At 41.3% G+C, this 13,073-nt stretch overlaps 1 protein-coding gene across 1 annotated transcript in view; it reads left to right on the top strand.

Annotated features, from left to right (window-relative positions):
* The first annotated feature begins 7,304 nt into the window (after positions 1–7,304).
* The window catches only part of LOC127525822 (gastrula zinc finger protein XlCGF57.1-like), a 46,899-nt gene continuing 41,130 nt past the window's right edge, over positions 7,305–13,073 (top strand). Inside the window, exons 1-2 of the mRNA XM_028791268.2 lie at positions 7,305–7,414; positions 9,414–9,741. Coding sequence (XP_028647101.2) covers positions 9,486–9,741 — 256 coding nt within the window. The 5' untranslated portion in view covers positions 7,305–7,414; positions 9,414–9,485. The remainder of the gene's footprint in view (positions 7,415–9,413; positions 9,742–13,073) is intronic.

The following is a 13,073-nucleotide window of genomic DNA, read 5'->3' on the forward strand; positions in this document are numbered from 1 at the left end:
CAGAAGAGAACATGGGGTTGAAAGTGGGGTGACCCAGTTGTTGGCGAGGTGCACCTCGATTCGGACAGTCTCGTCTGAAATGTCCAGGTTCACCACAATGGTAACAACAGTAGGGACTAGAGGAGGATTGGTTTGGGCCTGAGGCTTGGGCAAATCCTCGACCTCTTCCTCGTCCTCTTGTTCTCGGACCAAACCCACGGCGATTTGGAGGACCTCCTCGTCCCCCAGTGTAATAATTCATTTGAGCTGCCAACAATTTAGCAGCAGTTTGGTCTTGTTTTTGCGATGTCTTGCGCTCTGCATGTTCCGCATGACGCTTCACCTCCTCAAATGCAGCACTTTCCCATCCAATACAGGAAGTGCGTACTTTACTTTGTATGTCAGATCTCAGTCCTGAAACAAAAGGAGGCACGGCTGCACGGTGTCGGTCGTCCACATTCTCCAAACCAGAGTGATTTGCCATCAAGTCTTGTACTCTATGTGCCCATTCATCTACTGTTTCATCTTTCTTTTGTTTTGCGGCGGAGATGAGGGACCAATCTGTGCTCTTTTTATATTTTCCTGCAATATTCTGTTTCAAAGTTTCCCATTGTTCCTGGAATGCGACGTTTCCATTCACCCCGTCCCCTCGATGTAGAGCAGTATTCCAAGCCCAAGGTTGCCCATTTTGGGTACCTCGATTTACAGTGGCCCAAGTAGTGCCTAGCTTTCGTCTTAACACCTGCGTCCATTCCGCAGCTTTGGGCTTATACATACTATCCAACTGTTCCAATTGTTCCACAAATTTCAGTCCACCCACCGCCTTAGGGTCCGGCAGTTCAGTAACAACATCTTTCAATTCCTGAATGTCCCAGTTTCGATGAATCATAACAGTGGTGGGGTTTTGGGCATTCACTGCTTGGGCAGGGTTGTAGCGGGGATTGGGGACCTCTATTAGTGGACAGGAGGTTGTGGGATCTGAGGATCTCTGGGAACTCGGAGGGACGGAAGAAACAGAGAAAACTGGGCCTTGGATTAGTTGTGCTCTGGTTCTGCCACCAACAGGGGTCTGACCAGAACTCGTATGAGTGGACCCTGAGTCTATAGGGGCATCAGTATCATCTTCTGATGAGTCACTTGACATCTGAGGGACACTCGGGATTACTGGAGGGGCAGGGGGAGGTGGTGGTAGTTGGTAGGGTGGTGGAGGAGGACATATTACGGGATACATCGGGTCTTTATTGGGATCATTTTTCTTTTTGTTCCTGGCTGTTGACATTCCTGATTCAGGGGTTCGGGCTTTCTGTAACGCAATTAATAACTCTTCTTTCTCTTTTTTATTCTTATCTTCACTAACCCTCAATAATTTATTTTGTTTCTGGACAGTCTCCAGATTTCGATCCTTAATGACCAATTCCCACCTGTCAAACATGTCCATCCGATATGGACCTCCATTACAACATCCCTGTGTATTTCTACACAGAATCTTCCTTATCTCTTGTATCTCATGTACTTCACCTGTGCCCTCTAGTGGCCAACGGCCCCCACTTTGTTTATTCCACTTTTTTTACATGCTTTCTTAAAATCTAAACCTGAACTTTTCTCGACTAATTTTCTCGGCGACCCCTTTTTCGGCGTCTGTTGATCCTCCAAAAATAATCCTTCCAATGTCATCCCCTTCCCCCTTTCCACGGATTGTTCATTATTTTTTTAGTTTTTCTTTACTACTGACAGAACCCATTTTCCTTCAATGTAAGATCTACTCTTTTCCAGTGTACACTTTATTCTTCTTTTTCCTCTTTAAGAGTCTATATTTCCTGTGTTAAACTATTGTCCCAGCCTTAAAACCTTATCGCCATATAATAGAACACGGGTTCTTTTCCTGGTGTGCCACGCACCTTAATGTCCCGTCAACTATTCCCTTAATTTTTATTCCGATAAGGATATCTAATCTTTCTTTCTTTTCCAGTTTAACACTTATTTATATGAGTAGATTTTTCCAGGTCCGTCAGTTAGTTTCTATTTAATTTTCAATATCACCCATACCACTAAAAAACTCCCAAAATACCCAACGGTTCCCCCGGGAACTAGATATTTAGGACTGGTGTAGTAAAAAGGAGACCTGTACTCTGGGACGTCCAAAGGAGACCGGAGACTCCGTTCATAGAAGTCGACCAGCGCAGGGCAGTCCTAAGGTTTGCCGGAACTGATTTTTCCTGCTGTCGGAGCTCAAAGACAGTCTGCCGTCTGGGTCAGATCACCGGACCGAATTCCGTTGAAGGAGTCAACCGATCGTCTTTGGTCCCATTTGGGGTGCCAGAAAACTGTGGAAGAAAGAATTGTTGACCCGTAAAATGGAAGGAGTCAGAGTCTCACACCAGAAGAAATGTTCATAAGCTTTCTTTTATTCTTGCATACCTAGACTGGAGTGTCAGTAGCATGCGCGCTGACAGGAAAGAGTTCAGCTCTTTTATATCAGCTGATTGTGTGCAAACTTCACAAGTTCGTATAAAGGCAGATTAATGCATGAGCCTTTTAGGGCTTAAAATAGACGGCGGTTACAGATGAGTTCATAGCTTAGCTTATTCGTAAAACAGGAAGAACAGTTTATAAAAATACATTTCTGGTAAAGGCAGCTTTCTGGTAAAGTCAGATTCTTTTGAACTGCTCACACAGGTCAGCATCAGTAATATATGTTAAAGGTCACATATACAGTTTCTGAAAACTGTCAAGTACACATTTTCTTATAATATAAAAAGGACAGTTATCTGTAAACTGAAAATATCCATTCCACATTCTCAAGGGCAGATGGGATGACAGAGAGTTTTTGAGCATAAGGATGAAATCAGTGGAGAAGTTACTGGGGGTCAGTAAGGCATTGAAAAGAGAAAAGATATAGGGGATCAAGGAAGGAGAAAAGGACTGTAGAAAGGTGTGAAGGAATGGGGTCTAGAGCACAGGGGTCTAAAATGTCAGAGTCATTTACAGTAGTGAAGGATGAAAGAGGAGAATGACACAGAGGAGACTCAGAAGATGTCTTTGGGGTCTTTTGAAAGAGAAGAAAGAAGCAAAATCATCAGGAGAGAATGACCAAGGTCTTGGAGCAGCAGGAGGACTTAAGAGAGACTTAAAGGTAGAGAAGAGGTGGTGAGCATTTCTTTCAGAGTATGCCATTAATAAGAATGTCTTTGCAGATAGGATGGACCGACACTTATCCCTGATGGTAAGGAAGTTTCTTATTAGATAGATATTAATCCCAAGGGGAAATTCACATACTCCAGCAGCAGCATACTGATACAAAAAAAAAAACAATATTAAATTAAAAAGAGTAATAAAAATGCAGGTTAAAAACAGACAATAACTTTGTATAATGTTAATGTTTACTACCCCACCCCCCCCCCCCAGTGGAATTGAAGAGTCGCATAGTGTGGGGGAGGAACGATCTCCTCAGTCTGTCAGTGGAGCAGGATGGTGACAGCAGTCGGTCGCTGAAGCTGCTCTTCTGTCTGGAGATGACACTGTTTAGTGGATGCAGTGGATTCTCCATAATTGATAGGAGTCAGCTCAGCGCCCGTCGCTCCGCCACAGATATCAAACTGTCCAGCTCCATGCCTACAATAGAGCCTGTGTTCCTCACCAATTTGTCCAGGCATGAGGCGTCCTTCTTCTTAATGCTGCCTCCCCAGCACACAACTGCATAGAAGAGGGCGCTCGCCACAACCATCTGATAGAATATCTGCAGCATCTTATTGCAGATGTTGAAGGACGCCAGTCTTCTAAGGAAGTATAGCCGGCTCTGTCCTCTCTTGCACAGAGAATCAGTATTGGCAGTCCAGTCTAATTTATCATCCAGCTGTACTCCCAGGTATTTATAGGTCTGCACCCTCTGCACACAGTCAACTCTGATGATCACGGGGTCCATGAGGGGTCTGGGCCTCCTAAAATCCACCACCAGCTCCTTGGTTTTGCTGGTGTTCAGGTGTAGGTGGTTAGAGTCGCACCATTCAACAAAGTCCTTGATTAGGTTCCTATACTCCTCCTCCTGCCCACTCCTGATGCAGCCCACGATAGCAGTGTCGTCAGCGAACTTTTGCACATGGCAGGACTCCACTTATACAGTTTATAGCATAATGTACTTTCAATATATATATATATATATATATATATATATATATATATATATAATGATTGGTTCCTGCCTTGTGCCCTGTGTTGGCTGGGATTGGCTCCAGCAGACTCCCGTAACCCTGTGTTCGGATTCAGCGGGTTGGATGGATGGATATATATATATATATATATATATATATATAGTGACAGATTGTGGGTCTCCGTGACCCCTTGAACCCTCAGACTAGACATCAGACACCAGTTATAGTCCAATATGAGTTTATTTGGACAAATTAGTGCACAAAGCACTCTCCACTCCACAATACTCAATAATAATCAATAATTAAACAACAATTAACACAATCCGCCACTCCCAGACGCGTTGCCACCCTTCCACCCAGCTTAGCTCGACGTCTGGGATTTCCCACAGTCCTTTTATATCCCCTGACCCAGAAGTGGTTCTTGGCCGAACCCACAAGTCCTTATTCCCTCCGGGTCAGGGTAAACAGTCCTTTCTTCAGCCCGGGAGCACGTCGTTCCTTCCTGTCACGTGATGATGACACACTCCCGGGTTATAGGGCACATAAGAGCCCACTAGCCCCCTTACAGTGACTCCCGGCGGCCCCCAAGGTATCCAGCAGGGCTGTGTATACAAACTACAAAGTCCATGAGGCCCAGCTGGAACTCGGGGCACCATCATGCTGTCCAGAGGGCTCCTCCTAGCGGCCTGGGGGTGGCGACCGGAGTCTGTAGCCGGTCATCCATCACAATATATATATATATATATATATATATTTGCAGTTGGAGATCCACGAAGAGAGAAAAAACGAATCACGTATCATAAAATAGTTTTTATTCCTGAGCTTTCAACCCCTATCAGGGGTCTTCATCAGAGGATAATGCTTAGACTTACAAGAATCAAAGGCAATATATAGCAACACATTCAGTGGGTTGGGGGGGGGGGGGGGGGCGGTGACTAAGTCAGTATGATCAAGGGGGGGGGGGTTTGTCTAGTTTAATTATTGTGTACATATCCTTCTTAAGTTGGCATATGCTGGATTTATGTCCAAGTGTCTGTTGATGGCGTTTTCATCTGATAGCCAAGACTCGGCCAACTCTCTGGCGCTTTTTGTACTGGCCATAAATTTTACTTTTACGTTGTCCCAGTTGAATGTGTGTCCTGTTGATTTAGTATGTGCATATATCAAAGATAGTGCGTCCTTTCTTCTGACGGCGTTGTGATGTTCCTGTACACGTGTTGAGATTCTTTTTGACGTTTGTCCTATGTATACAGCTGAGCAAGAATTGCATGGAATACTATAAACTGTGTTTCGTGTTTCGGCTGTCGATTTCTTGTTTTTAGCATTAAACAGGACCATGCGCAGATTGTTGCTGGGTTTATGTGCTATTTTGATGCCCCACTTGGTCAGGGTGCGTGCCGTGCCTTCTGACACATTATGGTGGTACGGGAGTGAAGGCCAGGTGGGGTGGGGGTTCTGATTTACGTCGATTGTATGCTGATTCCTTTGGAGTCTGTTGTGTAGACTCCGATTAATGAATGTTTTTGAGTATCCGTTCGAGGTGAAAAGTTGGAACAGATAGCGTCTCTCATTAATTTTTGTTTCCTTGGTATTACAATGCGTGTGGACTCGTTTAAATAGGGTTTTCACACAGCTCCGTTTATGAGATACCGGGTGGTTGCTGGCGAAGTGTAGAATCTTGTCTGCGTAGCATTGTTTGCGGTAAACACTTGTGGTCAGGGTGGCGTCACTATTTCTTTTGATGTAAATGTCCAGGAAGTTGATGTGTCGATTGATTTCTTTTTCCATTGTGAACTGGATTGCAGGGAATATTGTGTTAATATGATTGTAGAACTCATTCAGCTGGTTCTTTCTTAATATGACGAATGTGTCGTCTACATAGCGTATCCAAATTTTGGGTGTAATCTGGGATAAAGCTATGTTTTCAAATCGTTGCATTACCAGTTCAGCTAGGAGTCCAGATAACGGTGAAAGCTCAGGAATAAAACTATTTTATGATACGTGATTCGTTTTTTCTCCCTTCGTGGATCTCCAACTGCAAATATGCAAATCGTATCACAGACCTTCTCTTCCATTCATATATATATATATATATGTATATATAAAAACATAGGAACTGGGGTGCAGAAAAATGGCAGCAGGTGCTCTGGACTGATGAGTCAAAATTTGAAATATTTGGCTGTAGCAGAAGGCAGTTTGTTCCTCGAAGGGCTGGAGAGCGGTACAATAGTGAGTGTCTGCAGGCAACAGTGTAGTATGGTGGAGGTTCCTTGAACGTTTGGGACTGCATTTCTGCAAATGGAGTTGGAGATTTGGTCAGGATTAATGGTGTTCTCAAGGCTGAGAAATACAGGCAGATACTTATCCATCATGCATTACCATCAGGGAGGCGTATGATTGGCCCAAATTTATTCTGCAGAAGGACAATGACCCCAAAGTCATTAAGAACTATCTTCAGCGTAAAGAAGAAGAACAAGAAGTCCTGGAAGTGATGGTATGGCCCTCACAGAGTCCTGATCTCAACATCATTGAGTGTGTCTGGGATTGCATGAAGAGACAGAAGGATGTGAGGAAGCCTACATCCACAGAAGATCTGGGGTTAGTTCTCCAAGATGTTTGGAACAACCTACCAGCCGAGTTCCTTCAAAAACTGTGTGCAAGTGTACCAAGAAGAATTGATGCTGTTGTGAAGGCAAAGGGTGGTCACACCAAATATTGATTTGATTTCGATTTCTCTTTTGTTCATTCCCTGCGTTTTGTTGATTGATGAAAATAAATGATTAATACTTCCATTTTTTAAAGCATTCTTTGTTTACAGCATTTTTTCACACCTGCCTAAAACTTTTGCACAGTACTGTGTATGTATGTATGTAATATATATTATGTATGTATGTATGTGATATATATATTCGTGTCAAAGACACGAAGAACGTCACTAAATTTTACAAGAACTATTTACAGGAAATCTTACTGTAATTAAAAAAAAAAAAAAACTCAGTTCATGATCACAAAAACAGACGGCCCAGTGGCAGCCCCAGACAAAAGCAGCTTCTCCGATGACATTTTGGTTTAATAGGCTCATATAAGGCAGCAGGACACTGAGCCACCCAGCCTCTCTCTTAGTACAGCGTATTCTCGCTCAACTGGCACGTGACCCGAAATTGGATATTGGCTGACGTCATCCAATGCGACGGCTCCTGAAGCCACACTGCTACAGTCTCGCTTTGTGAAACACTGTCAGAAGTGTGATCGAGTTCAGAAAGAATCTCATCGGCAAGAGGCAGACAGTAAGTACTTTGGAGATGCGCTTTATGGACGTGTGAGTTTTCATTCGCTCCATTAGAATCACCGCGCGCGGCGAGTTCGTGTTCGTTTGCCCTCCGCTGAACTTTGCTCGAGTGAATCCTCCTGTGGCCACCCGCGTACCATTGCAGTCATTCGTATCAGCAGTTCACTTCACGTGGCTGAATCTCAAATTTTAATTCGTAGCACCCAGTCACACCGCTGGCGCCTGTTCATTCCCCTCTGAATGTCCTTTTGTCGTTTCCTTCGCGAATCGCCGGCATCGAGCAGACGGCCATTCCACACGTAAGACGCTTTGATTTCTCCCTTTGTTTCTCTTGTCACTCCGCGGCGCTCAGTTCTGACAGTTGCAGGGTTGGTGACCGGCCGGACATTGAAAGAGCGGTGAGGAGTCCCTCGGGCAACTTTGTGTTACTGCCTTACAGTTCTGTCAGAATGAATTTGAATCTCAGCCTGTTTTTTTAAATCTCTATGCAGTTTCCATGTCTGCTCTTTTATTCTTATTTTCTTCACTTCACTAAAGATGCTCAGGTTTAGTGGCCTGGCAAATCTAACTTGTCTTGGTGTGGTTGTGGACTTGAATGTGAGTGTACCCTATGATGGTATATAGCTGGCTCCTGCCCTGTACAGGTACTCTGGTTTTCTTCCTATACCCCAATAACTTTTTGTTTTGCACTGGACCACGGTGGTGAGGTGGGCTGTGTGGGTCACCTCTTTGTGCCACTCTTAGGTGAACTGTCAGGACTGGCATCCATCTTCTGCACAAGACCCACTTTCATTTAATTTGAATATTCATGAAGGTCAATAATAAGCCGCTTTTACTCTGGTCCCCCCACTTTTAGGGTTACCAATAGCACACTGGTCCTGAACAAATCTCTGCAGGTGATCCCTAGTCACACATGTGACGACAGGTCATTTTCTAATTCTGGATTTATACACAAGCACAAACAATAACAAGGTGTCTTTACTTTTGTAAGAAACATCTAAAGCAGTTAAATAAATGCTGCTTAACAGGAGTTCTGAAATGAAGGATAAATGTTGAACTGACAAGTTTGATTTCACAGTGGAAGCTTCAAAGCTGGTAAAAGGAAGGGGCAGATTTAGAAAATTAAAGCAAGACAAGCTTGTGACATTTGATTTTTTTTGATTTAATTTGACTATTGTGTTAAATATTGCTCTTTAGTAATATTTTTTAAGCAGCTAATGATGCAAATTTAAATCTTGCAATAGCAAGTGTTACAATTCAAACAGAATGGGTCTGTGATTAACTAGACTTTAAAATCATGTTGTTAGAAAAACATCTTAAAGAGTTTTTATTTAAATGAAAGTATCCTGAATAATCTTGGAATTCAGTAATTCAACAGTATAATGTTTTGAATTTAAATTTTTAGTATGAATTTTAAGCAGTGTTTTTCAACTACTCTCCGAGAATGATTAGAAATGTGCACATGCTAAGATAAATCAGACACTTCATGATATATCATTCTTTATAAACTCTGTGCTGAAACTCCCACCAAGATTGTAAACCCTACCTTGTGCTATTGCACTGGGGGTCTCCATCTCTGCCCCACATTACCTTTCAAGACTTGCATTATATTTTGAGATTTATGAATACCAGTACTTCTTTAATGGTGGGGTGGAATAGGATTTCTGTGTTTGCTGTGGTATCAAAGGGTATCCAGCATTGTAACATTGTGTTGTATTAGTATATCACATACTAAAGTTCTAATATCGTAACATCCCTAATATCAACAGATGGTGCAGAGTCATAATGGTGTGTCGTAAAGGCATGACACACTCCCTGAGACTGTTTCATATCTGGTCACCTGGTATGAAGATTGATTACTTACTCTGCCCATGTGGTCTCGGTGAATAACTTGACTTAGCTTCTGTCTTAACTGATGAGGACATAGAAAAATGGGACTTAAATGTGTTACATTTGTATTGCACTTCTGAATTAATTAAACCCTGTGTACTATACAGAGAAAAAGAAGAAGATGCCAAAAATGTATCCAGCTGGCCAGAAGAGTTTACAGAAAGAACATCAATGTGAAGATGATGTCTCTGAAAAGAGGAACAAAAGAAAGGGTAGGACTAACATTCAGAGACCCCCGCAAAATTATAAACCGTATGAAGGTGAGAGACTGTAATCCTCAATATATGGGCCCAGATGAAGACTTAAACAGATTGGGCTCCAGTTTGGGCAGACGCTGCTCCTTGAAGGACAGTAATGCCCACAAGCCGTCAGAATCCTCGAAGACTAACACAGTGAGGCCCGAGAAGAAATTGTGTCCAAATCAAACTGGAGAAGGTATGTGCTAAAATAAAATAAGGCAGTTATGATTTACCTGAAGGGTTCTTTCTTACATTTTCACTCTGCTTAGAAACAAAGGCTTTTTAAAAAATACGGGTTTCATTTTTAAAGTATAAGGAACAGAAACAATTAATCCTGTGGACTGGAATGAGGAGGTCTTGCTGAGTTGTTCTTGCAGTTTTTTCACCCAACACTATCAGTTCACAATTTCCTTGGTTTGGGTTGTATCTCTTTTTAATAATAATCATTAGCTTAATGTCTTTATTATGAAGAAAACCTTTTAATAGATTTTAGACAAATTAAAGAGTAGTCAAAGAAAAGTCAAATCTGTTTGTTTCTAGATTTCTTTAAAGAAACCCTTTCAAACTATAATGTATTGCCTTTTTACTTTCTCCATATGTAGTATTGTGGAGTAGACATGTCACCCATTTGACTGTTCATAAATTTGCACAATTTAGACCCCTCTGAATGAAAGTGTTTCACGTCTGCCTGTGTGTAAGAATCTCTGTGCATCAGTGGAGTGCAAAACTGTGAATGGATAAACCAGTCCTGTTCACATTTATCATTATATATTCTGAAATTGCAAAGACTTTGTGAATGTGAAGAAAATTGGTCCACTGAACTTTACTGAGTTAAACAAACAGAATTGTTAATTAATGCAGGATTTCTTTTAAAACATGTGAAACATTCAATGAAATTAGTTTTAAAGGATTTTGATGCTTTTAGCCATTTCCTGGTTACTTTAAATTCTGTTGCCGCATATGAACAGGGGCTGATCTTTGTGATGTGGTGACTTTTTTATTTTTTAAGTTTTTGAAAATACAAGTTGGTACAGTACTTGAAATCTTTTTGAAATTCTCATCCATTTTAGAGCAATAGAAAAAATGTTGATTCAGTTCTGGTCATTTTTATTTTGTAGCACTGTTCACTGAGTGGTGGCTCTAATAAATTCACAGGTATTATCTAATGAAACATTTTACAAATGATTAATCACATCATGAGTTAAAATGGACAGGAAAACAAAGCCGTTTCAAACTGATTAACATAAATTGAACAGAACAGTATCTGTCAATGAAAATGAAATATGAAGAACATGGCCAATTATGACAAAGCTAGAAAAGCTGAGGACACCATGCCACCATCTTAAATAAGGAGGCAAGATGACATCACGTGATGGAGCTAAGTCATGTCAGCAGCCAGAAAATGTCCACAAATTATGTGATTGACGGAAGGGTAAAATGACTTATAAAAATAACAAAAATACAGTGATTGGGGGGGTGGGTGTTATAGTACAAAACATGGCCTAAACTCAGAATAGGGTGTAGGAGATATCAGAACTCGACAAATAATGCAAAAACAAACTTTAACTATAGGAAGACAGTTCAGTTAGTACAGTCTACATGACTGTATGCCACCCAGTAAAGGCGTTTAGTGTTAAGAATTATTACTTTAAAAAAAAGTAATATAAATAAGGCAAACCTGCGAAAATTCAAAACAATTGATTTAGACAAACAGTCCATCCACCAAAAAACTATGGATGAGTTCATCAGAAAACTACATGGAGTGAAGGAAAACGTCAGAATTAAAAGCATAATCTTCTCAAAATAAATACTATTCTGGTGCTGTATCAGTTTAAAAAGGGTCACTATGTAGACTGATGTCTTGGGTCTCTAGCCGTACCTTTTGCCCAACTTTAACGATAGGAGTAGCCTTACATTTGTAATCAGAAAATCATTTGGCCAAGAGCTTTTCAAAAAGTTTTTGAGCCAAATTCAACTTTTCACAAAACTGTTAAATATGTAATTATTTAAAAACCGATGGAAAAGTGGAGAGGATGGTGACTCAATGAATCTAGAATGACAACCATACAGGCACTCAAATGGTGACATTGTAGGAGCAGAGTGAACTGGTACATTCCTAGCAGAGTCAACAATGGGTAGAAAATCAACGCAGTCATCTTGATTAGGACCAATCAAACAGCACAAGTGTTTCTGTAGACCTCTGTTAATTTTTTACATTTGCCCATTAGGCTTCTGGCTGATAACCCAAACATTTTAAGTTTTATAGAACAACCAAATCTCTGACAGAATAGTTTCTAGAAGCAAGAAATAAATGGAAGACCACGGTTTGATACATCTTGATACAGAAAACCATAGATACTATCAGTCTTTTCTACAGGGTGGTCCAGATCTAATTATGCAGATCCGGATCATCTGGATGACTTTGATTTATGCAGAGACGATTCCAGTTCAGCACAAAGACGATTCTTCATGTCGTCAGTTTGCATACTTCTTGATGGTCTGGGATTTTTCGGTGTGTTTTTTATGTAATAAACTGAATAAGTTATAGCGTAATGAAAATTGTATAATTAGATCTGGACCACCCTATAGAAAGACACCTGCCAGGTGTTTAGTAGAAGGGAATAAGATGCACACATTTCAAAACTCAATCTGCCTCCACAAAAATTGTATTAAAACCGTTGGAGGAAGGCATATCAGTAATAAAGTCCATGGTTTACTGCTCCCATGAACGTAATGGTACCGGAGCAGTCCAACATGTAGCTTGTATAATCCCAAACATCTTCATGCAAACTTTTCCAACAAACATTTGGCTGACGTATCTTTAAACTCTGTGGTCAGATGACACAGTTCTAATTTTTGCTTTTAAATGCTAGGAGGAACACACACACACACACACACACACACACACACACACACACACACACACACAGCCTGAAAGACCTGAAAGAAGGTATTTTTGGCAGACTCAACCTCTGTCATTATATTATCAATTAATGGTAAGAATACACAGGTAAAATTCCGTTACAAGGAACTCCTAGGGACCTAAAAATTATTTCATCGTTATGAGATTCTGTATTTGTTACTGTAGTGCTTTCTTTAACTTGCGTCCAGGCATTTGCAATCATCTCCATAGCTTCTTTTGCATTAATTTTAATCTCCTCCTGCCTACAGTTATGCTGATGCTAATTTTTCTCAGCATTTCACTTGCGATAAAACACTTTCAGGGTGAAAATGATGCCCAAATCCAATGGCTGAAGCACTGCTGTGTAGTTGGGTGGGAGGAATCAACACGACCATTATCTAAATTTGGAAGCATGTTGTGGGCAACACAGTTACCAAGCAGGAGCCAAATCATCCTTTTCTTCATATTTTGAGGTTTCTGAACTCTTGAGACCCTCCCCACCCAACGGGAACAACACACCGAGGTGCGTCCTGAAGCACAATAGCAGCGTCTGCAGCCAGGGCAAAAACAGGGCTCCTAGCGCTGCAGTGAAGCAACACAGAAGCAAATTCTAAAAGATCAGGGTC

This window comes from Erpetoichthys calabaricus, assembly GCF_900747795.2.
Source record: "Erpetoichthys calabaricus chromosome 1 unlocalized genomic scaffold, fErpCal1.3 SUPER_1_unloc_13, whole genome shotgun sequence".
Taxonomy (NCBI): Eukaryota; Metazoa; Chordata; class Cladistia; order Polypteriformes; family Polypteridae; genus Erpetoichthys; species Erpetoichthys calabaricus.